Source organism: Pleurodeles waltl, chromosome 11 (genome assembly GCF_031143425.1).
Source record: "Pleurodeles waltl isolate 20211129_DDA chromosome 11, aPleWal1.hap1.20221129, whole genome shotgun sequence".
NCBI lineage: Eukaryota > Metazoa > Chordata > Amphibia > Caudata > Salamandridae > Pleurodeles > Pleurodeles waltl.
In genome coordinates this window covers 527272809-527299337 of record NC_090450.1, presented here as the reverse complement: position 1 = coordinate 527299337, position 26529 = coordinate 527272809, and the positions used below count along the sequence as shown (strand labels likewise).

At 44.2% G+C, this 26529-nt stretch overlaps 1 protein-coding gene across 1 annotated transcript in view; it reads left to right on the top strand.

Moving 5' to 3' along the window:
- TRPC1 (transient receptor potential cation channel subfamily C member 1) overlaps positions 1-26529 on the top strand; it is a 230879-nt gene that overhangs the window by 191095 nt on the left and 13255 nt on the right. Inside the window, exon 12 of the mRNA XM_069213913.1 lies at positions 11084-11278. Within this exon, the coding sequence (XP_069070014.1) occupies positions 11084-11278 (195 nt within the window). The remainder of the gene's footprint in view (positions 1-11083; positions 11279-26529) is intronic.

The window sequence follows — 26529 nt, the reverse complement described above, 5'->3', positions numbered from 1 at the left end:
TAGTAAATCTAGGCCCAGATGTACCACAAGCTGGTGGACAGACTCAATGAAATCATGACAACATCAATGAATGTATCTGGCATATCTAGTACTTGATAAAGTCCATCTTTCTGTATACTAAAGGATTCAAATTGTAATTGCTCATCTTGGTCAGGAAAAACAGAAAGCTCCCTCACTTTATTTGGACCACCTCCACAGCTGCTGTTCTATAATGAGTTCAGAAAGTGGAAAACCTCTGAGTTATATTTGACACACCCCTGTAATTTTGCCCCCTTGTAAAAGCTGTCACCAGCTGGCCACTTTTCAACTCAGCATACTCGAGAAGGTACACCTGTTACTGAATAAAAAGTACTGTGAAGAAATTGAAGTTCTGATGGATACTTCTACCTGCAGATTCCTCACCTTTTTAATATGGCAGGTGCTGGTTTGGTTCTGGAAACATTTAAATAGCTCTCCCATACCATTAGGGGGCACATGTTCCACCTCAGCAACACATGTGATGCCTTTTGACTTCGCTGGGGCCATAAAGTGCCCCCTTCAATGTGTTGATACCAGTTCCCTCCTTTCCACACCATTGATACATTCTGGAACTCTCCATATCTACACAGGAGAGTTGATGTTCTCAATGATTTTTCTTCAAAAATCTCATTTGTAGTTCTCTTTCAAAAAGTATTTGCTTAAGCTGTAAGGATTCAAACCTTGTCGGGACTGTAATGGACAGATGCCCATAATGGACCCTCAAAACATCTGTCTCTGGTGCCTAGGATCTGTCTATAATGTTGCCACATATGCGTCGTGTTAAGTGAAGCACCCCAAAGTCCTTGAGGAATTAACAGCCAAAATGTTTGTGTCCAGAGTGAGAGAAGACTGAAGCGGATGCCGAAAGTCTCGACCAAGGTCGAGGACACCCGAGTCAATATCTTCATTAAAATTCTTCCATATGAGCACAATTAAAAGGGAAGGCATGAACTTCGCAGACTCACTTCAAAAAGTAAGTCGCCACAACCTTCTTCTTCTCCTCACCTTATGTCAGATCAACGTAAGAACAGACAGAGAATGCAATGCCTGCGGCTCCATCTGACCCAGCTCCGATTCCTGATACTTGGCCGACTGCTGGCTGGCTACACAGGCCGATGGACTGCTTATTAGGAGATTTGATGACATCCTGCTACTGTGCCACTTGCATGGCATTCCTGATGTTGCTTTCTGTGTCATGGCGAATCCAACCCCAACTCCAACTATGGTATCTGGATCAGCATAGACAGTGATGCCTCTTCCTTTGATTATCCCACATTCTTCTTCAGAGCCTAATGCCAACATCTTGTTGGCACAACAGATGGTGCCACAGGTGCCGCCACTTCCACCTCACACAATGTAACCAGTGCCCCACATGACACTACAGTGCCGAAGACGACACCACTGGCATCGCAGAAATGCCCCCGCACACAGTATGTCCACATATGCCCATGCTGGCACCACATCTGCTGGAGAATCTCCCACTGATGCCACACCACTGCGGAAGAAAGGCTCAGTGGCCATTAGAAAAGGGCTGGTATTTCCTTGGAGATCCCCAAGGAGACCACAGTGCAGATGATGAAGGGGACAGCTCTTTAGATCCAGCCTTTGTAGGTTTGAAGGATGCCTCACTGGAGCTTTTGTCACCAACAGGCCTTCCTCCACCAGAAGTGACTTCCTACCACACAGTAATCAGTGAGGCTGCAGACATGTAAGGCTTTCAGCTCCCTTCCATGGAGGTCAAATTCAGTATACTCACTGGGGTCCTGCTTTCCACCTTCCACATAGCAGAACCCTTACTTCCAATTCATGAGGCACTGACAAAGCCCATAATAGCCATATGGGAGAATCCAACAACTTCTACTGCCATCTCAAGACATACAGGCCATGCTAATGGACCTCACGTTCAAGAGATCTCCATTCTTTGGTGCCAAAGCTGACTCTGCACTGGAGGGAATTAGGGACAGTAAAGCCACACCCAGATCCCTTGTTTCCAGATGCAACACAGCAGCTACCATCAGGTTCAGAAGTTTCATGGTTTCAGCAGGGGATTTTCATTTTGAGGCCATCAACAGTTTGCAGCTCAACAACAACAACAGAAAATAGCAATCCCCCTCTACAATCAGTATAGAGGATAAGGCAAGGGCCAAACACAAGCTATCCTGCTCTCTCCCACCTCCTCTTTTTCCACATCTCGAGCCATTGCGGGGAAGCATTCCTAGTTCCACTTTACCCGAACACCCACAGCCTTTTGGAGGACAAGTATCCTCTTTTCCACAAGCGTGGAATGCCATAACGTCAGACCTTTGGGTCTTAGAAATTGTGGTGAGGGTGTATATCTTACCCTTCCAACAAATACCCTCACCTTTTCCTTCCTTCAGACCATCTGTGGTTCATCCAACAAGAGCTTGAGTCCTTGCTCCTTAAGGGTGCAGTGGAGTTGATTCCAGAGCAGGAACAGGGTAAGGGGTACTATTCCAGGTACTTCATCAAACCCCAAAAAGATGGCTGCCTCCGTCTGATCCTAGACTTCAGGAATCTGTACTGGTTCCTCAAAAAGTAAAAGTTCAAAATGCTCTAGAAATAGAAGATTGGATAGTGTCTGGTGATGCCTGCTCCCATATCCCTATTACACAGGAAGTCAGATAGAAGCATTAACAGTTTGTGGGTCTTCTGTTTGCCACTCCTCGAGTCTTCACGAAGTTGATGGTGGTTATTGTAGCCCATCTCAGATGGGCAGAAATCCTGTTATTCCCTTACCTGGATGACTGGCTCATTAAGCCAGCTCTTCAGAGATGGTGTCTTGCCACTTGCAGGTGAAAACAACATTGTTGCTCGACTGGAACTTTTTGATTACCAAGCCTAAATCTCACTTGATGCCCTCTCAGTGCATCCTGTTCATATGGGCAGTACTGGACACCACATTGAGCCAAACCTTCATTCCTCCCCAGAGGATTCAAGATATTCAGGCTATGAGTCCAGTGTTTCAGAGTGCAGTGATCAGTCCGAAGGTCTTACAACCGCTTGGTCTGCTAGCCTCCTGCATTCTGTTGGTCACCCATGCACACTGGCCAATGAGGGCCCTCCTGTGGTGCCTCCACACAACGAAAATCTCCAACACTGTATCAAAATCTTCAGGGACACTACAGCGGATGTAGTGTAGATGCAAAGCTGTTTCACCCTCTCACTCTGGTGACTACAGTGATCACAGATGTCTCCACTTTAGGGTGGGGAGTCCATCTGGAGGAATTTGAGATTAGAGGCCTCTTGCTTCCAGAAGAACAGATGTTGCATATCAATCTGTTGGAATTAAGTGTGAACCATCTGGCACTCAAAGCCTTCCTCTCTTTCATTTGTAATCAGTCGGTTCAGGTCTTAATGGGTAACATGACTGTGATGTGGTACATCAATAAACACCCCTGCTGAGAAGCTCTGCGTCACTGGTCCTGGACTCTAGGACCATAAGATCTGCTTAGTAGCAAATCACTTGACCAGAGTGCTTAACCCCTGAGCAGTCTCATTTGGCATTATCTTGCCGATCACAAGTGGCAACTTCATCCAGAGATAGTCCACAACATTTGCCAGCTGCGAGGGACTCCTTTCCACTCACTAGAACATTCACTGCCTGAAGTTCTGTGGCCTCCAGTTTCCAATGCATGGAGCAGTGCACGATGCATTTTGCTTAAGGTGGAACTTTCTAATTCACTACTTGTTTACTCCCATACTCTTGTTTTTTCACATTTTGAAGAAGATTTGTCATGACAGGGCCTAGGTTGGAGTGGACGATGTTATGTTATGTTCACAAAGACAATACACTAAATCATTCTATTCAGGCAGGTGGAGAAAATTTGTTGCATAGTGTTCTGAAAACTTCATAGACCCTGTTCCAGCCCGTCTCGCTGACATTTTCCCACTTGCTCTCTCGCGACAGGGATGAGTGGTGGGAAATCTTAAAGGTTATTTATCAGCTTTATCTGCCTTTCTGTTAGGCTGATAAGCTGTCCCTCTTTAAAGCACTCATTGTTTTCATATTTTTAAGGGAGCTCACTAACAAGTTTTGCCCTGCTTCATTTATTATGCCCTAGCTAGACCTCTACCTTTTCCTCACATTCTTATATGTTCCTATTTGAACCATTACATAGTTGTCATTTAAGGCTGCTAACTTTTAAAAGAGTCTTTCTGATGACTAGTATACCAGTCAGATCTGTTAATGAATCACTAGCTTTATCTGCAAAACCTTCACTTAGTTCTGTCTTCCTAGACAAGCTGGAGTTGGGAACCAGGGCTGCCTTCCTGCCAAAGATGGTTACCTCCGTCTACCTGCTTCATTCCATTACCCTTCCAGCATTCTGTCCTCTTTTACATCTAACAAAGGAAAAAGGAAGACTACAGCATCTTGACCCCCAGGAGATCAGTCTGCTTCTATGTGAACGGAACTGATAAATTCAGGTTGGATGACCAGGTTTCCGTGGCACACGCCGGAAAGATGAACTGCAAGTCAACGCATGAGAGGGCATTGTCAAGACGGCTAAATCTGTGCATCAAGATCTGTTACACAATGGTGTACAATGAGCCACCAGAAGGTATTCGTGCTCCTTCTACCTGAGCTGTCTGCTACGCTGGCGAGAGGCGTTCCATTTGCAGACATTTGCGAAGCAGCAGCCTGGGTTTCTACTCTACTCCACTGCAAACCATTATTGTTTGGACTCTGAAGTGAGAATAGAAAGTCAATTCGCTTGCTCAGTGCTTCCAGGTTTCATAGTATAAACTATCATGCACCCACCTCCTGGTGGGAACACTGCTAGGGGAATCAATTCAAAAGGTGAGGAACCTTCAGGTAGAAATATCAGAAGAAAAAGTTACTCAACATCAAAAGTTTAATTCTGGTTGATACTATACTTGGTGATTCCTCACCGAAACACCCACCTACCTGTTGCGTCCCTGATTATACCACATGGTCACTTCATGTGGTTTCAACATGCTAAGTAAACTGCACCTACTTTATGGACTTGTCATCTGGTTACCTACAAGGCATGTTAGAAAAAAATGGATGCTAACTGATGTCATTACACCGATGGGGGCCTTTATGGCTTCAGCAATGTCACCAAGTGTCATGTACGGCGCTGAGGTGGAGCCGGCATCCCCTACTGATGTAGGAGAGCTTTTATAGAGTTTCTGGATATAGACTGCCACCTGGGATTTATAAAAGGTGAGGAATCTGCAGCTAGATATAGTATCAACCAGAAAGAGCGTTACCAAGGGTGTGTGTTTCATCTGTTGCATGTGTATAAACGTGAAAGAATTATCAGTCAAAACACCATAATGTGCCCATGGTTAAAGTGAAATGACCGCATAATACAAGCTCTTTAGGCCTTACACAAGGTCCAAGAAAGTTCCAGCTGTTGTCTATAACCCACAAAGCATACTGAAGAAAAAGCCCGACATAGCTCAGCGTCTAGTACTCCCTGCAGCCTGCACAGAAATATATTCACTAATTGTCCTTTGCACACTACAGTTTCCGGTAGTCAAATATTGGCAGCTGAAAAATGTGTCTTACTTTTGTTTTTAATTGGAGGCCTGAGCTCATCCCTTACTTCATCTTTATTGGGTCACATGAAGCTGTACCATCCATAAGAATTGGCACAACAAGCTCAAATCAGTGATCATTCAGTTGCATATTTGTGACAGCCCATGCCAGTATCCTGCAAAGCATCTTATGTGTTTCCATATTTTGGAGTTCTATGAAGCTCCTGCATGTTACAGAAGACGAGTTTGTAGCTTTCTTGGTGCAAGGGATTCCCTTATGGTTAGTGGTGCAATCTGCATCCCAGGACTAGGTAACATCGGGAAGTTCAGTAGTGACCCACCCTCCTCACATCATAGGAACAGACAGGCATTTGAGCATTGTCATAAACATTCCTGAAGACACGAAAAAATATGTCTGCCTAATTCCAAACACGAAGTAAGGTTAGTAGTAAACCGTCTGCCATACCCCGTTGCAGAAATTACAAAAAATATAGATTTTGTTGAACTGAAGGCAGGCACTGATTCCCGTGGGAAAATTCCCCTTAAAACCGTTTCGCTCCCAATTCTTTACAACAGTGGTATGAGGAATGAGTTAAAGTGTTGCATAAGGAAGGGTCCGAGGGTAGGAAGGTCCACTTTACCATGGACATGTGGAGCTCCGTTGAAGGCACAAACTTTATCCAGAAGGTGTATGCTGCTCACCAACAACTCATCAACTACCCACTTGGTCCGTTTGATGGTAAGTCGCACTGGGAAGCTGACCTCTTGGTGAAAGTGGAACTGTTGTTGTATTGTGGGTATTTGACAGACTCAAATATTTGCTTTGATGCGGCATGCAACAACTCAGATGTCATTGCTGCCCTTGAGCTTGGAGTTATACTTTACCTTTAAGATGATTTGTAGGCTGTTCCCGACAAGCCTGCTGTAGCACTCAAGAGCTGACCACAGTTTGCCATCATAAGGGGCAGAAATGCTGTGCAAGGCAATAGGTACGCTACTGACTCCCACAACACAAGCCGAAAATGTCATTGCTGCTCCACTAAAGTTCCGCATTACAGATGAGGTGTCACCTGCTTGAGTCATGCCGTTCTGTACCTAGGGAAACAGAAACAGGTGAGCATTTTAAATACTTGTTTTATCACAATTTGTTTTCATTTAATGCACAGTGTCTGTGTTATGCTACAGCCGTTTAAGAAGCCCACACATTATGTGAGCCAGAGCGCTGTGCCACTTAGCAAAGTACTGTCATCACTATATTTGCTCAGTAGGAACCTATTCTGAATGTAAGGGGAACACGACATCTTTGGGGATCCAGACATTATATGACTGGCCAAACAATCCTGTGTAATGATCTTTGCAAAAAATCCCATTGAATAATTAGAAACATTGGGCACTTTTCCTTGACCCCTGCATTAAACTGAATGCATATACCGTCAGTCTTAATCCAGAAAGGGAACACGTAAGAATAAGGTATAAGAACAGTAGGAATTCACTTCTGTGACCAGAGGTAGGAAAGATGGTAACATCTGAGCATCAAATTCGGCCAATGGGAAGTCGTCTGTCAGTTCCCTCTTCTTGATTGCACCAACATCCACTTCAAGGCAATGTTTGCAGTGTTCACAACTGTGAAGTAGTACTCCCTCTGGCACTCCCCACTCCTCATTGTTCCTAGGATGATGATCCACTGCAGTCTTCTGTTTCCATTGTGTGTGTGGTCATTGAATGTCTTTGCACTGACGTGCAATGAAAGTGGGTTAGACTGTTGCTTTCAAACACTGAAGAAAAAGCTTCCTGAGGCTTCTGTAGAACATCTGAGGAATCGAAAAGACTGCAAAAGAACCATCTGAGTGGGCACATCTCTGACTCCAAGATGACATGTTTCTTAGTAAAAGACATGTTAAACCGAATGGTACTGTTGGACATGGTGGTTTTACAGATGCACATAAATCTGACCATGAATCCTGAATGATGATGGGCAATGCTGATGATCACTAACAATAAAACAGTTTTCAGCACGGGGAGAGTTTCTCACTCATTCTCTGCCACTCTCTTTGCCTGTCTCAGACCAAGGCACAAGCGTACACACACAAAAACACAGACCTTCACCTCAAAGTTTTTTAGCAGTTCCCACAGTGGGGGATTTACACATTTCAACATTGTCTAGCAGCGAGCACACACCAATAATGTGTAGCTGCTTTCACATAAAGAAGAGTTATACCCTTAATGTTCAAAGTCTAGAGTGAAGGTGTTTGATGCGCGTCATGTCATTGAATGAGCGGCAGAAAGCTTGATCCTCCTCACTGGGACCCAGACTTTTTTGGTCTTTCACCCTCTGCTACTCAACACACATGTGACACCATGAAACAGTTCCATGCCCCCAAAATGATGGGATGTGTTAATGCTAGCAAAACACATGCCTATTGTGGGCCAATCACATTAGCTTGTTTGTCATGTGGTCACACACTTACAAAAAATGCTAGTTGAGGGCCAACCACATTAGCTTGTTTGCCATGTGGCAACCCACTTAGCAAATTGCCCTAAGATGACAGCCATGTTGCCACTTTGGGACAGTATCTTGCACTGTTCTTTTCCCTTATGGCACGATTACTCTGTGCACAGGACATTTAGCCACCAAGAGTGTGATGGTGAATACAGGTGTGACAACTTGTGAAGGATCAGCAACTTCCCATTGTTTTCTACTGTAGCTTTGCAGTGATGGAGGCAGAGAGCTGAAGGTATCACTTTTTTTTCTTGTGTGAGCCTGGCAGGTGGGTAACAGGGCTTGTGAAACCGAATGAGAAAGGGGCAGAAATCTTGGGCCCATATTTATACTTTTTTAGCACCGTATTTGTGCCGCCTTTTGACGCAAAAGTGGCGCAAACATACAAAATACAATTGTATTTTGTAAGTTTGCGCCGCTTTTGTGTCAAAAAATGACTCAAATGCGGCGCTAAAAAAGTATAAATGTGGGCCTTGATTCTTCTAACTGTCCCTTTTAACTCTTTCAGTGTCTCATTGTGAATCTCTTAGGCTTGACTTGCCACTTACATTAAGTATGATGCTTTTTGCCTTCTCCAGGGGCTGTGCTGGCTGGTGGTCAGATGCATGCTGTCATCCTTCCCTCTGTCAGGCACCACCGCATCTTCCTCAACTTCATCAGCCCCATTTTCACTCTCTGTTTCAGATATTTTTTCAGTTTACCTTATCGAAGAAAGCTGGAGAGCATCTCAACATCAATAGCCTCTCCATGCAGACCACTGTCATTATACCATTTGTATCTAGAGATTACCACCGTATCCACCAGCTCCTCTTTCACTGCTCCTTCTGCAGTCCGTCCATTTCAAAATGCAAAAGCCAAAATAAATTAACACTAAAAAATAAACACTAGAAATAAAGCACAAAAGAAAGTTAATGAACTAAAAATAAACACAGAAAAAACAAAACAAAAACAACCAATAGAATATAACTTATATGTGCACAATAAAGTATTCTGTCTCTAGTGAAATGTGAAAATAACAAAAAATGATACACTGAAGACTAGTAGGGTCACTTAGACCCTGAAGGGAAGGTCACTAAGACGCCAGGTCAGAAGAGCCCCTGGTTCCACTTCCCTGGTGGAGAACCACTTGACATTATCTATTGATCCCTTCCTGCCTGAATGGAACCTCTGTAACTTCAGTGAATTTGCCAGGCTTGGACAAGGCTTTCTGAAAGCTGATTCAGTTAAGGTTCTGCTTTTGTAGGCACCAGTAGGTCCCCTAACTCTAAATGGCTTGGCTGGAACCTTGAAGTTTGGTGGACAGGACATCCTACATCCTTGGCTGATTGCCTGTATCCTCCAGCTGCTCGATGAACCCCTAAGCCTCTTCAAACCACTTTTCTAAATCGCACCCATATGTCGAAAAGCCTGACACTCTTGCGGCATATCCAAAACCACCAAAATAAGCAAGAACTCGCTGGCTTATTTGTGGATGCCCGAACTCTTTCCATCAAGTACAACTCATTTGAATGTACCTCTTCTGACTTTCTAAATCACTGTCAAAATCGCACGATAGGCTCAAGAAGTCAAATTGACCTGTTTGTTTTCTAAACTTCACTAGCTTATGATATCGGAGCCAGTTGGGATTTGATGAGCTTCTAAAAGACCAAGCTAAAACATGCTTTGGGGGCCTTTTTCGAATTCTACTCATGAAAACAATGGGTTCCCATTAAGGTGTGCCACGTGCACATAATCTTCATAAAGAGGAAAGGTATAACCACTTATGGCCTCAGTTCAAGGACTTTGAGAATTCCAAATTCCATTTACAAAATGTTCAGGAATTACGGCCGTACCTTGGTCTTTAGTTGCACGATTTTCACGCGGTAAAACTAGGGGAAAGTTGTGCAGGGAAAATACTGCACATTCGGAGTTTTGACGTTTGGCGGATGGTGGAAGGTGAAAACCCAGAATAACGACATATCCCTTACTGTAAATGGATTCATGTAGGAATGATACCATAATACTGCACCTGTTACTTGGCTCACCTGTGGCGTCGTATTTATCAGGCGCAGTATCGCACCTCAACTACTAGCATGAGCTCAGTAAACGTTCTCTCTATTTTACTAATCCTTGATTCTAATCATATGATAGGCCTCTAACAAGAATACAAGTATACATGCTTGCATAAAAATTATTGAATGCTCTTATAATGCCAGTAATGAGTTTAGATGGATAATAAACACGGGAGTTATCAGTTCTGAAAAAAAAAGCAAATGTGGGTGAATGACTGGAAAGCCTGTTCCAAAATGTCTGCTGTAGTTGGGCTAAAATAGCCGCTGACCTAATATATATAACGGTATATTTAACTATATTTTGTGGTGTGTTTGTGTCAGGCACGAAAGTTTTTTTTAAAATTATTTATTTTGCTGTGCAAAACTTGTTTTGCGCTGGAAATTGACTAACAGTAAGGTAAAGAAGCGCAACGCGCTGCTTTGTGTTACTTAACGTCAAGGGGGAGTTACATGGACATTCCCCTGTAACCACCCATGCTTTTAAATAGATAGGGTTTTGCGTGAAAATATTTATCCTTTTAACACTTGCTTTCAAATGGTGTTAATAGGAGAAATCTTTTCATTTATTTTTAATTTCTTTTCCTACTTTTTATGCGCACTGCCCTGTACAGCGCACATACAAGGTAGAAAAAGTTTTAAAAGTTGACTAGGCATAGTATTTTGTACTGGAAAGGAACCCTTCCAAAACAACACATTATGCTAGACCCACACCCACACACCCTTGCACAAAGTTTGTGCGTGACGCTCAACAGCAACATTCTCTGCGAGGGAGAGGGGAGGCTAGTGCCATATCTCTGTAGACATGGCACTCTCCTGCCCCCTCCCTGTGGCACAATGCATGCACAGCGTTTTTGGCTGCAGTGCTGTGTTGGGTGACACTTAAGTAAATCTGCCTCATTGGCTTTTAAATGATAGGAAACTTGATATATTTGTTTGATGTATTTTGAATGCATAATTTATTCATTGCTCAAGTGCATCTTTATTCCTTCAGAACCATGAAGACAAAGAGTGGAAGTTTGCCCGTGCGAAGCTCTGGCTCAGCTACTTTGATGACAAATGCACCATGCCACCACCATTCAACATCATTCCTTCTCCTAAGACGATATGTTACCTCTTTAACAGCATCAGTAAATGGATCTGCTCTCATACCAGCACTGGCAAGGTTAAACGTCAGAACAGCCTGAAGGTAAGGAACACCCCGGGAAGCTGTAATTGTGCGGTCTGACCCAGACAGTATGGTCATTTAAAACCACCCAGAGGAAAGTTTCCGTGATGTGGAACCATGATTTTAATTACACCGTAAATAAGGGAGGTTTTTCATTCATACACAAGACAAACAAGCTGCCTACTTGCAGTGGTTCAAATTCTCACAAAACATGTTTACACATCCTGGTTTATTTTAATAACATTATCAGATGGGGGAAGTAGGAAATCTTTAGCAACCATTGACCAAGAAATAAAATGTGCTGGACTTGTTTTCCTTCAGTGAAAAAAGAAGATTACGTGATGGTTACAGGGACTCCTCGCCTCAAGGAAAATTGAACATTTTGACCATTATACTACTAGGAAATTTTACAGCCATCCATAAAGCCCTTTGTTGGACTGTGTCATTTGAATAGACCTTTGGAAGTGCTAGTTGTAAGATTTGTGTATTTTCATGCTGATGGTGATCTAAGAACCAAGCAGACTCATTATGTTTGCCATTATGTTTTTGTGTATGTCAATAAGAGCTGATTGTTTTTTTTGTTACTGGTGGAAAGGCTTTCTATATTTGTATTGTGTAAGTTTCAACTTCTCAGCGGAAGGCCCATTCTGTTGTTTGATAGCGAGGAAACATGGTGTATGTGTATTAGGTGTGCACCCTGAATATTGAATCCAGAATATCAAAGCATTAAAAAAATAAGGCCAAAATACTGATTGCAAAATATTGCAAGGTAAGTAAGAATAGATTTTCTATGCCTAGCTTCAGTTATATGGAGATTTCACAGAGTTCCGCCAATGTGCGGAAATAGGCATCTTGCGCTGCTCGCTCTATGATTTAGCGTTCTCCACTCACAAAGCAGCACAAACGGCACTATGTGGCATGCCAGAGTGTGCAGCTACTCAAGTTGATTTTGCTGCCACTCGGGTAGATTTCCTGCTCGAGTGGCAGCATGCTGACCGTGAATAGTTATGACTGCCCGTGTTGGAGAAATCTTGCTGGATGTCCTCTTAGCAACTGATAATCACAGCAGGTGGTGCCAATATCTTGCTTGCACTCACCAACTTACTGTTTTGGAGCTGCGCACGATAACAAAATTCCACCGAGGAGGGTTTGGCAGAATTGTGCCACAATTCTGTGTTACAAACATAACGTAGAGTCAGCAAAACTCTTCCAATTTCACCGGCAGAGCAGAATATTTCACCCACCCCTACTAGCTATAAAGCTACCTTAACCTTAGTTTTTTCAGTGAATATATCTATATTCATTAATGGGAGGATTCGTGCAAAGGAGTGGTGGGGGGTAGTTGTCTGGAGAGTTGCTAGAGATAGAGTCAGTCATTGAAGTAAGCTGGTCCTGTGTTGTAAAGGGTTTTGTAGGCATGGATGAGCAGCTTGAATCTGCTACGTTTCTGAATGGGTAGCCAGTATAATTCAGTGAGGTACTGAGTGATGTGGGTGCTTCTGGGGATGTCTAGGATGAGTCTTGTGGGGGTGTTTTGGATGGTCTGGAGTCTTTGCTTAAGTTGGTTGGAGATACCAACATAGAGTGCATTGCCGTAGTCGAGTCTGTAGGTGATAAGGGCCTGGGTGACCATGCCTCTTGTGTCTGTGGGGAGCCATATGAAAATCTTGCGAAGCATTCCAAGGATGTGGCAGCAGGATGTGATAACAGCATTGACTTGTTTGTTCATCATGAGTTTGTCATCAAGGATGATGCCAAGGTTTCTGGGGTGATCTGTAGGGGGTAGGTGTAAGACCCAGGTCAGAGGGCAACCCAAAGGAGTCCCAAGGGAAGCTCTTATTTCCAAACATCAGGATGTCCGTTTGGTCTGTGAGTTTGAGGCAGTTCTCTTGCATCCACATTGGACATGCAGGCGATGAAGTTGTTCCTGCTGGTGTTGTTCATGTCAGTGAGGGAGAGGATGAGCTGAGTGTTGTTGGTGTAGGAGACAGTGTTGATGCAGTTGGCTCTTATGATACAGGTGAGGGATGGATATGTTTAATAGGGTTGGGCTGAGGGAGGAGCCCAGAGGCTCTGCAGATGTGCTTCTTGTGTTTGGAGGTGACTTTGGAGAGACTGACTCATTGTGTCCTCTTGGAGAGGAAAGAGGCGATCCAGCTCACGGTGGGCCTTTGGATTCTGACGATGAGGGTGCTATGGTAGGCGGGTTTGACGGGTTTGAAGTTGGTATAGATCTTGAGTATTTTGTTGGAAAAAAGTCAGAAAGATTATCGCAAAGGATCTGTGAGGGGATGATGGTGTTGGAGACTGCTGTAGAGTTGGTAATTTCATAGACACTTTTGAAGAGTTGGAGAGCCTGAGTTGGAGAAAGATTTGAGCCTGATCATGAGGGCCACTTACTTGGCTTCTTTGAGCTGAGCAGATTTGTAGGTGTCTCTGGAGGTGGTGTCTTGGTTGGTTCTCCATCTTCTTTCCAGTTGTTTACAATAGTGGTTGGAGTCTCTTAGATCTTCTGTATACCAGCATTCTTGAGCATGAGTTCTTCTTCATGGGGGCCTGGGTGTGTTGGTGCATTTGGGGATCAAGCTTTTGAAGGTGGGTAAATTGTTCTGTAGGTTCCCTGTGAGAAGGGGCTGATGGGTCTGAGAGTGTGGGCACAGTCTGCTTCTGTTGTGTTGTTCCAGTTGCGGCTTTCGATAATGGTTGGCTTATGTTTGCTGGGGTGGAGTGCGTTGATGTAGAAGTGTACGATGGAATAGCCGGTCCATGTGAGTGGGGTGAAGTGGCTGAAGGTAAACTTGTTGCTCGCTGTGAAGACTGCGTTGAGTGTGTGTTGGGTGATGTGGGTCTAGCCTAGCACAAGGTGTGTGAGTCTGATGCTTTTGAGGCTCTCAAGGAGGTTGGTGACGTTGTGGTCCATTGGGTCATCGAGGTGGATGTTGAGGTCACTGAGCAAAAGGAAATCATTGGATCTAACAGCAATAGGAGTGGTGAAGTTGGTGTGGAGGTTGCTGAAGATGGTACGGGGTCCTGGTGTTCGGTAAGCGAAGGTACCTAAGATGGTCATGGAGTGACTGATATACAGTATGAAGTGCTAGTGTTCTGTGAGTGTGGTTGGTTTGTCTGTTGAGGTAGAGCAGGTGATGGTGTGTTTGTGGATGATTGTGTGGCCTGCAGCTTTGTGGAGCCTGTCGTAATGAACAATCTTGTAGCAGGGGGATGGCGACTGAGATGGTGTTGATGGATGACAGACTGAGCCAGATTTCAGTGAGAAAGAGGATGTCTAGGGAGTGTGTGTTGATGAGGTCCCAAACCTCTGAGGAGTGTTTGTAGAGTGATATGGTGTTGAGGAGCATGTAGGCAATGCAAGTGAGGTGTGTGAATTGGGTGGTGTAGGAGCGAAACTGCAAGGGATGCGGCAGTGAGTGCATGAGAAGGCACATACCGTGCAAAGCAGTGTGATGAAGGCCAGCAGGCATGTTGGCGTTTGTTGGCTGGCAGGGAAGCTGGTGGGGTGGGGGAGGGTCTTAGGCCTTCCACCAAGGGCTCACGTTTTGGGGTTGTTATGGGGCCCCCAGTTGGGAACAGGCCAACCATGGAACAACAAAGAAAAAATGTTGCTTTCACCATCAACCCAGGATGGGTGCAGGCAGAGGAGCAATGCTGGGCCACAGGAAACTTGGGTCTCCCCATGCAGCCCCCAAAGTGCACATACTTGTTGGATGGCTCATTTCATATTCAGGATTTCTGGTGAAGCGCACAAAAAAGCCATGCAAGGGCTTGTAATACATAGTTTTGTTTCCTTGTGGTGCCCCAAGAAGGGGCAGGGTTACAATTTACCATTTATTAATGTTGTAGGGGTACAGATAGCACACCAGTCCCCCCCAACAACATTATAAAAAACATTGTAAGTCTCCTTGTTCATTCAGTAGATGACCACTGGAGAGATTACCATATTTGTTTATGAAACACTTCAAGCTGGAGTTATATGCTGTTCAGCTGGAGAGCAGGGACATCTTATGGTTAGTTCAATGGCTGCATTTTGTGGCCTAAAGAATGTTGAAGACAGACTCAAAGACATGTTTATGGTTTTGATTAAAAATGTTTGACATTTATTTGGCCAAACCCTGCTGCTCACAGCTGAAGGCCATGCACAGAATGGGGTTGGCTGCCTCCAGGTAGGTTGGGTGCAGACCTGGCTGCAGGACAGGCCCTTAGGCTAACTCCCTCGCTGTGCACGCATGGGGGTGTTTTCCTCTGGGTAGGATGGATGGCCCTGTGGCCAAACGCCTGCTACGCACGGCTTTGGCTGTGCGAAGTGGGGGATCCACTTTACGTATTTAAAAAAAAAAAAAAAAATATTAAATAAAACCCTAGTAATCATATGTAAAATATACGTATATTCACTGAAAAACTCCAAATGTTAGTGGCAATGAGTGGAGCAGGAGGTCATAGACTGGAGGGATGTAGAGTACGATAGAGTGTCTTAGAGTGTTGTAGAGCGCTGTAGAGTCTTGTGGCATAGAATGGAGTGGTGTAAAGTGTTGCGGGTAGAGTAGTGTTGTGTGGTAGAGTGGGAGTAGCGTAGAGTGGAGTGCCCTGTCCTAGAGTCGAATTGTGTGTCACAGAGTGTCTTACAGTGGAGATGAGTAAAGTGGAGTGGCATAGAGTGGACTGGTGTAGAGTGGAGTGTTGTAGAGTGTCATAATGCAGAGTATTGTGGTGTTGAGTGTCTTGGTGTATAGTAGAGTGTTGTAGAGTGAAGTGGTATAGAGTGAACTCGCATAGGGTGAAGTTGCGGAAAGTTGAGTGGCGTGTTGTAGAGTAGAGCTGAGTAGTGTAGAGTGGCATGTCAGAGTGTCTTACAGAGGAGAGGTATAGATTAGAGTGGCTTAGAGGGTTGTGGAATGGCATAGAGTGGAATGGCGTGTCACGGAGTGGAGTGCTGTGTCATATAGCGGAGTGGTGTGTCATAGAGTGGAGTGGCATGAAGTGTTGTAGAGTGGAGTGTTGTAGAGTGGAGTGGAATGTCAGAGTGGAGAGGTGTATTATAAAGTGGAGTGGCACATCATAGAGTGGAGAGGCATGTCCTAGAACGTCATACAGTGTCATAGATTGGTGTAGAGTGGAGGGGCTTACAGTGGAGCCGTGTTGTAGCTTGAGATGGCATAGAGTATAATGATGTGTTGTAGAGTGGAGTGGTGTGTCATGAAGTGGTGTGTCATGGAGTGACGCAGAGTGGCAGAGCATGAGGTGGAGTGGCATGTCGTAAAGTGTACTGGTGTGTCATAGCGTAGAGAGGCATTGTGTAGAGTGGAGTGGCGTAGTGTGCAGTGGAGCATCGTATAGTGGGGTGGCGAGTGGTAGTGTGAAGGGGTGTCTCATAGAGTACAGTGGAGTGGTGTTGAGTATAGTAGCGTGTCATAGACCAAAGTGGAGTGGCATGTCATACAGTGATGTGTAGTAGAGTAGAGTGGAGTGAAAAGCCATACATTGGGGTGGCATAGAATGTCTAAGAGATGAGGGGCATAGGGTGGAGTGTCACTGAATGGGGTATCATAGAGTGGAGTGTAGGAGAGTGTTGTAGATTGGAGTGTTGTAGAGTTGAGTGTCATAGAGCAGAAAGAGGAGAGTGTCGTATAGTCGAGTGATGTGTTATAGAGTGAAGTAGAGTGGAGTGGCATAAAGTGGAATAGTGTGTTGTAGAGTGGAGCAGTGTACAGTGAAGTAGAGTGTCACAGAGTGGAGTGGCATAGAGTGTCACAAAGTGGAGTGGCATAGAGTGGTGTAGAGTGTGGTAGTAGAGTAGGATGGAGTAGACTGGAGTAGCGTGTCATAGAGTAGAATGGAGTACAGTGGCATGCAGTAGCATACATGGAGCTGCTTAGAGTGTCCTAAAGTGAAGCAGAGTGTTGTGGTGTGGCTAGGAGTAATGTAAAGTGTTGTAGAATAAAGTTGCATGGAGTGGAGTAGAGTATCGTAGAGTGGTGTAGAGTCTTGTAGAGTGGAGTAGAATGCCATACAGTGGGGTACAGTAGAATGGCTTAGAGTGGAGTGGCTTAAAGTAGAGTGTCATAAAGTAGAGTGGCATTGAGTGGAGTGCCATATAGTGGAATACTGTGTTATAGGTTAGAGTGGAGTAGCGTGTCATAGAGTGGTTAGACCGGCATGTTATAGTGTAGAGTGGAGTGGTGTGTCAAAGTGAGCGTGTCATAGGCTTTCTTAGAGTAGAGGGTGTAGTGTGGAGTGGCTTAGCGTGAAGTTGCATATCGTAGAGTGGAATTGAGTGGCGTAGAGTCTAGTATAGAAAAGTAGTGTGTTGTAAAGTGTCTTACAATGGAGAGGCATTAAGTGGAGTGGCATAGAGTAGCGTTCAGTGGTGTAGAGTGGGGTGCCATATTGGAGGGGTGAGTGGAGTGGTGTGTCATAGTGTAGGATGTTGTATAATGTGTTAAAGTGGAGAGGCGTAGAGTGTAGTGGCATGGAGTGGAGTATCATGTCGTAGAGTGGAGTGGAGTGCCATGTTGTACAGTAGAGTGGTGTGTTGTAGAGTGGAGTGGCATGGAGTGTTGTGGAGTGTAGTAGTTGTAAACTGGAAAGGGGTGTAATACAGTGGAGTGGCGCATCATAGACTGAAATGAAGTGGAATTGCATGTTGTAGAGTATCATAGAGTGGAGGAGCATAGAGTGGAGTAGAGTGTTGTGCCGTGAAGTGGCGTAGACTTGAATGGTGTGACGTAGAGTATAGTGGGGTGTCATAGACTGGCGTGTCATAGATTGTTTTAGAGTGGTGAGGTGTAAAGTGCAGTGGCATATTGAAAAATGTAGAGGCATGTTATAGAGTGGAATGGAGAGGAGTTGTGTGGAGTGTCGTGGAGTGGAGCATGGTAGAGCGGAGTGGCATCTCGTAGAGTACAGCGAAGAGGTGCAGAGTGGAGTAGCATGTTGTAGAGTAGAGTGGAGTGGCATGTCATACAGTGGCATGTCTTAGAGTAGAGTAGAGTGGCGTGGTATGTCTTACAGTGGTGTGGTGTAGAGCCTCTTAGAGTGGAGGATCACAGAGTCAAATCGCCTGTTGTAGATGTGGAGTGTCGCTGAGTGAAGTGCCATATAGTAGAATGAAGGAAAATGTTATAGCGTGGAAAAGAGTGTTGTAGAGGGAGTGACATAGAGTGTAGTGTTGTAGAGTGAAGTGTCTTAGAGTGGAGTAGAGTGTTGTAGAGGATCATAAAGTGGAATGGGTACAGTGTCATAGACTAGAATGAGATAGAGTTGTATAGAGGTGAGTGGTGTACAGTGACATAGTGGATGAGAATGTAATAGTGTGTCATAGAGTAGAATGGATTAAAGTGGCAAGCAGTAGCTTAGAGGGAGTTGCGTAGAGTGTCATAGAATGGGATAGAATGGGATAGAGTGGAGTAGAGTATGTTGGAGTAAGTGTCATAGAGTAGAGGTGCATAGAGTGGAGTGGCATAGAATGGAGTGCTGTGTGATAGTGGGGTAGAGTGGAGTGGCATACAGTGGAGTGACATAGAGTAGAGGTGTGTAGAGTGGAGTGTCCAGAGTTGAGTGCTGTATCATAGTGCAGTGGTGTGGTATAGAGTGGCGTGGCATGGTGTAGAATGGAATGGCATGCAATAGAGTGGCATAGAGATGAGTGGCAAAGAGTGGAATGGCTTGTCGTAAAGTGGAGTGGCGTGATGTACAGTGTCATACAGTGGAGTGGTGTGTTGTACATTGGAGTGGCGTAGAGTGTCGTAGAGTAGAGTGGAGTGTTATTAAGTGGAGTAGTGTGTCATTGAGTGCAGTGGCATGTGGTACAGTTGAGTGAAGTGATGTGAAGTGGCATAGAATAGAGAAGCACAGAACAGAGTAGAATGTTGTAGAGTGGAGTAGGGTACAGTGGAGTGGTGCGTTATAGAGTAGAATGGAATGACATGGCATAGAGTGTCTTAGAGTGAAGGGGCATAGAGTGGAGTGACATGTCATAAAGTGAAATGGTATGGAGTGTTCTAATGTGGAGTTGAGTGGTGTAGAGTGGCATGTTGTAGAGTGGAGTGGCGTGTCGTAGAGTGGAGTGGCGTGGCGTACAATGGAGCAGAGTGATGTAGAGTGGAGGGGCATAGTGTGGATTAAAGCGTTGTAGAGATGGTGGCTCATTCATGAGCTCGGCAAGCCCTTCGTGCGATGCCTGCCAAAATCGAAAGCATCGTTCCTGCACAAGGCTGTAAAATGCAGTCGGACATTGCCTATTCAAGCAAGGTTCTTAGTGGACAGATTATGGATCTTGTTGGCACCCCGCATCTCGGCCTCTGCACTACCTCAGACTTCGCGCCATTCTATTATGGAGGTCCCGATCGGAGCACCTTAACACAGTGGGTTCTACTTACTCGAGAGGGAAGTAACTCCTGTTTGTTCTTGAGAGAGCAGAGTGGTATTAGGCAATGTCCCCAACAAGTCAGTGCTTGACTAGGGAGACGGAAGGCGCTGCGCTCCCTCCTTCTCAATGCTGTGTGGCCTGTCTGTGAATCTGGCTGGGGCTTCCCGGATGCACACACCATCGGAACAAAAATTGTGGACTCCACTAATTAACTGGTTGATCTTCGGCTCCCCTGCCTCATCGACGATATCGCACATGGTCTGTGAGTACAACCATATCAAATGTGACGCAGTGAAAACCAGTCCCATGGTATGCCCCCATATCCCATTCAGCGCTCTCTGAAACACTTGGAACTGCTCTTAGTCATCGCTGGTGATTTGGGAGCGAGCGCCTGTGCAGTAACAAACCTGCCAGTGCCTTGCTGATCTGCCCTTGCTAGGACAATACCTTTGAGCACTGAGGAGACTTCTGCCTGATATGACCCCTCTTCCTAAGGGCCTTGCATTAGATCTGAGCACACTCATGGGATTATGCCTTATTTGAATTCAGTGCTGACATCCATTGTGGGCTCAGAGCCAGGTGTCGTTCTCTACTTACCCTTCATGCAGCACCTTCTTTAGTTTTAAGTGGCACAAGTATAGAACTGTGCTTGGACTGACTAATTGATAAATTTGTTTCCACAACAAAGATGTTCTGGCTGATTGTTCTGGATGTGGCCCTCATGTTAGAGACTCCCATTCAACTCAATACAGAGTTTTTTTTGGCTTCTATATTCATTTAAACACTTCTGCACATATGTGTCTGGGAGCAGAACAGATCAATTTAGTGGCTCTTATTCAAAGGACACTGCCTGTGATCTTGTCTTCTTGTTCACCTCTTGGTAGTCTCTGAATACGACAACACTAAAACTGAAGTGGTTCTTGCAGACCATGGGGAATACTTATACTCTGTTTGCGGCGAATGTGCATCAACAATTTTGACGCACATTCGGCGCAATCCGTGCACCATATTTAAACTTTGACGCACGCGGGCGTCAAAATTTAAATATGGTGCACGTTTTTTTGGATGTGGGAAACTGCCTTGCGTTAATGGCATGCAAGATAGGCATTCCCGCCAAAAAAATGACTTTAAGGCCTGTGCGCCTTATTTATACTCCAGGGTCATTTTGACGCACAGGAGGGGGCGGGCCTTAAAAAACGGTGCACAGCCTCATGTGCGCCGTTTTTTAACGCCTGAGTCGGGACAGGCGTTAAGGGACCTGTGGGCTGACTTCCATGGTCTTTGACCATGGAAGGAGTCCAGAGGTGCGCTTCCCTGCCCCCAGGGACATCCCCTACCACTCTCGCCCACCCTTGTAGGACACCCATGGATGGGGGGACCCATCCCAGGTAAGTACAGGTAAGTAGAGGTAAGTATTTTCTTTTATTTTTTTAAAGTGGCATGGGGGGCCTAATCTCGGCCCCTCTACATGCCACTGTGCCCAATGGCCATGCCCAGGGGACTGAAGTCCCCTGGGCATGGCCATTGGGCAAGGGGGCATGACTCCTGTCTTTGCTAAGGATTTTTGCCTCAAACCTGACTTGCGCCATTTTTTGACGCACAACCCCCATTTTCCCCTACGTCGGCGCTGCCTGGTTTGAGTCATTTTTTTTTTACTCTGACCAATCCGCAGCGCCGGCTAACGCCATTCCTTAAATAAGGCGCCCGCATGGTGCGTAGGAATGGCGTTAGCCGGTGGTAAAAATTTTGACGCAAACCAGCGCCAGCACTGGTTTGCATCAAAAAGTATAAATATGGGCCCATAAGTCCACAAATAGTGGTGCATAGTTTGTGCCCCTTGCATCTTTCAACTTTTAGCCATGTGCAGTGGTTATTGCGGTCCTGTGTCTATTACTTTGAAAGAGCAGCTCTCTCAACAACATACGCTTTTGTCTGCATGTAACATACTCTTTCTGGTAGGAAATTCAATTAAGACTGTAAAATGACTGAAACCAGAGAAACCACCATGAAGGAAAACTTAAAACTCACAAAGCAATTCCCTCCCATCCTGGAGTCTCTGGTTAAAGATAAATCAGACTCGCCCTAGCTGGATGTTATCTTACGTAAACTAAACATGGTGCATGACATTGACACAAAGTACCAAAACAAATACTGACTTACTCCAAGTGGAAGGGGCTGGAATATGCAATGAACTTAAAGACGTAACAATAAGGATTTCTGCTGCAGAATCAAGGATCAGTGCAGTTGAAGATTTTAACAATGGTCAGTCTAAACGAGTCTCTGGTCTAGAAAAATCAGTAGCTGCTCTGAAACAACAAATAACTGAACAGGATGACTGAAACAGAATAAGTAACCTCTGTATTTTTGGAACTCCCAAGGGGACTGAATCACACATCAGTTGCTGATTTTCTTTTCTCTTGGATCCCAACTGTCTTACAAATATCCTTTGATAAATAATTTGAAATCAAGAGAGTCCATAGGGTCCTGACCCATAAAGCAAGCTATGCGACTGCACCAAGAGGTTTGATCTTTAAACCGTTAAGACACCAACATATGAAACAAATCCTGGGACAAATGAGGAAGATCAAGACGGTCATGTGGCAGAACCAGAAAAATCCATCTCACAAGTCTATGCAAAGGAAACAGCAATTCACTGGTAAGGCTTTCTAGTGTTAAGGAAATGACTCATAAAAATAGGAATTCCATTTCCTTTCTCTAGTCCATTTGAATGCAGCATCACCTTTAGAGACCAGACCAACATTTTTTCTCAGACCCTGCAGACCTTGCTGCATTTCTCAACAATAAATCTGAAACCTGAATGGGTGCTGAGTCGGTTTCAAAGCAATATCATATCCTTCTGATGATATAACTGCTGATTCATGTTTGATGGCTATGTTAGTATTTTTTTTTTTGTATCACAGGCCTGCACTCTAGTGACTTTCTTCAAATGTATATCTCTACATTAGGGTGCATATTTGCTGGTTTATTACATGCATTACAATTGTGCATTTGTTGTTTTTAGTCACTGCTATGGCTCGAGAGGGTTGAGTGGTATAATTGGGTGCCACTACACTTATGAGTCCTGTTTCCTTCACAGGTGGGGATGGTATTGTTTTCCACTAACATCTCTACCGAATTTCTCTGACACACTGTGCTCCTTCAAGATTGTTAAGGGTGGTGTTGTTGTTTCTTGTTATCATAGGCATCCTTGCACAAAACATAAGTTATTGTGCTGTTATCATTTATACTCATGGTTTTATGATCTGTATAAAGTAGCCATGTATTTCTATATAAACCTTGGAATTCCCAAGAGTTCTCTGCTATACCCAGAGCCTAATTCTAACTAAGGGCCCTTACATGCACGTACTTCACCTCATAGAAAAGGATGATAAATTAGTCACCCCTCCCCGAGCAAGATTCTGCAGGAACACTTCTCTCTCTTTAACACTGATTCTAAGACTGGCCTTGTGTGAACAGGGCATTGTGTCATGTTCCTCCACATTTTCTCCCACAACATCTTGTCTCTTACAGACCCCCCATGGTGGGAAGGGGCTCAATGGTGGCTCCTAAGACATCCCAACCCGTTTGTTGTTTTAATTGTTGTTTGCCCCCGATAACCTACTCCTCTCCCAAACCCCTACAGTCCATTCTCCAACGGTGGAGTAATGTATTCAGCGTCTTCCTCACACATATTTAGGGTCAACTCGGGCCCTCCTCCAAGGCTTCAGACAAGGTCCGTCTCCAAACACTCTATCAGTCACTCATGACGTCCATTAATGTGATGTCCTTGAATACCAAAGGACTAAACCATCCTGTAAAAAGAACAAAGATACTAGATAGCTGTAAAAGTCTGGCAGGTGACATTGTGCTTCTTCAGGTAACTACAATTGGCTATAGAGATGCACTCTCAATGAGAAGGGGTTGGGTAGCTGATGTGGTATGCTCAGAAGCATTCGGAAAGATGAATGGGGCACTCACTCTTATCTCGATGAGCTTGGGCCTCTAAGTGATTTCTACGGAACATGATGCCCTGGGTAGGTGGCTGCTCACTAGGTTGAATGCTGGTGTTCAAGATCAATATGTAATTAACATTTATGCCACTAATGCTAACGATATTGTGTTATGGTCTTCTATCAATAAGAAACTGACAGGAATACTGCCAAATTCAAAACTGATTGTAGGTGGAGACTTTAATCTCCCAGTGGATCCCATTTTAGATCGCCACTCAGCATTTAACTTCAGGACCACCAAATCTCATAAACAAATGAATAATCTCTGTAATACACATTCCCTTAGAGATGTTTGGAGAATCCACAACCCCATCAGTACAGATGTAGCTTTTTTTCTCCTCCACACTATACTCCAGTTTCTCTTGTACTGACTATCTCCTCGTCACTGACTCTCTTCTCCAGTCCTCCTCCATAGCTAAAATCCACCCTATCCTGATATCTGATCATGCAGCTATCTCCATGTCTATTCAGACTATGCTAACTAGAGGGAAAACTACAATCTGGCGTATGAATGAGGAAATACTTGACAAACCAGAAGATATAGCAGACCTTATAAAGGAGATTGTTATCTTTTTCAAAGACAATATAAACTCCTCACCCTTTGTTCTCTGGGATGCATTTAAATGTTTGATGAAAGGCCATATTACTAAAAGCATGTCCAATAAAAATCTTGGGATCAAAAAGATCCTTAAAGATTAGCTGTTGAAATTAAAAAAAAAATCCACTTTCAGACACTCTAAGACTAAAGATATACAGGGAGTGCAGAATTATTAGGCAAGTTGTATTTTTGAGGATTAATTTTATTATTGAACAACAACCATGTTCTCAATGAACCCAAAAAACTCATTAATATCAAAACTGAATATTTTTGGAAGTAGTTTTTAGTTTGTTTTTAGTTTTAGCTATGTTAGGGGGATATCTGTGTGTGCAGGTGACTATCACTGTGCATAATTATTAGGCAACTTAACAAAAAAAAATATATACCCATTTCAATTATTTATCATTACCAGTGAAACCAATATAACATCTCAACATTCACAAATATACATTTCTGACATTCAAAAACAAAACAAAAACAAATCAGTGACCAATATAGCCACCTTTCTTTGCAAGGACACTCAAAAGCCTGCCATCCATGGATTCTGTCAGTGTTTTGATCTGTTCACCATCAACATTGCGTGCAGCAGCAACCACAGCCTCCCAGACACTGTTCAGAGAGGTGTACTGTTTTCCCTCCTTGTAAATCTCACATTTGATGATGGACCACAGGTTCTCAATGGGGTTCAGATCAGGTGAACAAGGAGGCCATGTCATTAGATTTCCTTCTTTTATACCCTTTCTTGCCAGCCACGCTGTGGAGTACTTGGACGCGTGTGATGGAGCATTGTCCTGCATGAAAATCATGTTTTTCTTGAAGGATGCAGACTTCTTCCTGTACCACTGCTTGAAGAAGGTGTCTTCCAGGAACTGGCAGTAGGACTGGGAGTTGAGCTTGACTCCATCCTCAACCCGAAAAGGCCCCACAAGCTCATCTTTGATGATACCAGCCCAAACCAGTACTCCACCTCCACCTTGCTGGCGTCTGAGTCGGACTGGAGCTCTCTGCCCTTTACCAATCCAGCCACGGGCCCATCCATCTGGCCCATCAAGACTCACTCTCATTTCATCAGTCCATAAAACCTTAGAAAAATCAGTCTTGAGATATTTCTTGGCCCAGTCTTGACGTTTCAGCTTGTGTGTCTTGTTCAGTGGTGGTCGCCTTTCAGCCTTTCTTACCTTGGCCATGTCTCTGAGTATTGCACACCTTGTGCTTTTGGGCACTCCAGTGATGTTGCAGCTCTGAAATATGGCCAAACTGGTGGCAAGTGGCATCGTGGCAGCTGCACGCTTGACTTTTCTCAGTTCATGGGCAGTTATTTTGCGCCTTGGTTTTTCCACACGCTTCTTGCGACCCTGTTGACTATTTTGAATGAAACGCTTGATTGTTCGATGATCACGCTTCAGAAGCTTTGCAATTTTAAGAGTGCTGCATCCCTCTGCAAGATATCTCACTATTTTCTACTTTTCTGAGCCTGTCAAGCCCTTCTTTTGACCCATTTTGCCAAAGGAAAGGAAGTTGCCTAATAATTATGCACACCTGATATAGGGTGTTGATGTCATTAGACCACACCCCTTCTCATTACAGAGATGCACATCACCTAATATGCTTAATTGGTAGTAGGCTTTCGAGCCTATACAGCTTGGAGTAAGACAACATGCATAAAGAGGATGATGTGGTCAAAATACTCATTTGCCTAATAATTCTGCACTCCCTGTACTTAACAAGATCACATAATTGAAATATAAATACAATTCCATTGTTAGCAGAAGAGCCTACTGCTGGGTCCGTGCTCAAAGGTCCAAACAACTCTTATTCCTTACTAGGGCCAGTAAAATATTAGCGGCTGCTCTTAAAATCAGAAACACCTCTAACTACATTTCCCATATCAAAGCTTCAAATGGCGCAGTGAAATACAAAAATGAAGAGATTTTGGATAACTTTAAGGATTTTTATGCTAACCTCTTTACCCCCAGGGCCCCTTGCCAGAATTATAAGTATGACATTTTCTTACCTTCATTAGATATCACTAAACTGTCAGACACTGATAAATACCAGCTGAATAAATGCATTAAATCTGCCGAACTCTTAAGCGCCATTAACGTCCATCAGATCTGGGAAAGCACCAGGCCCGGATGGTTTTCCCATTATTTGCTATAAAACATTCCAGAACTCATTGATTGATCATCTCAAAACATTGATTTCTATAGCTTCCTAAAACCTAAAGTCAACTAACCAACTCTTATACACCAAAGATTCATCTGTTATACACTGTCCATGGCAA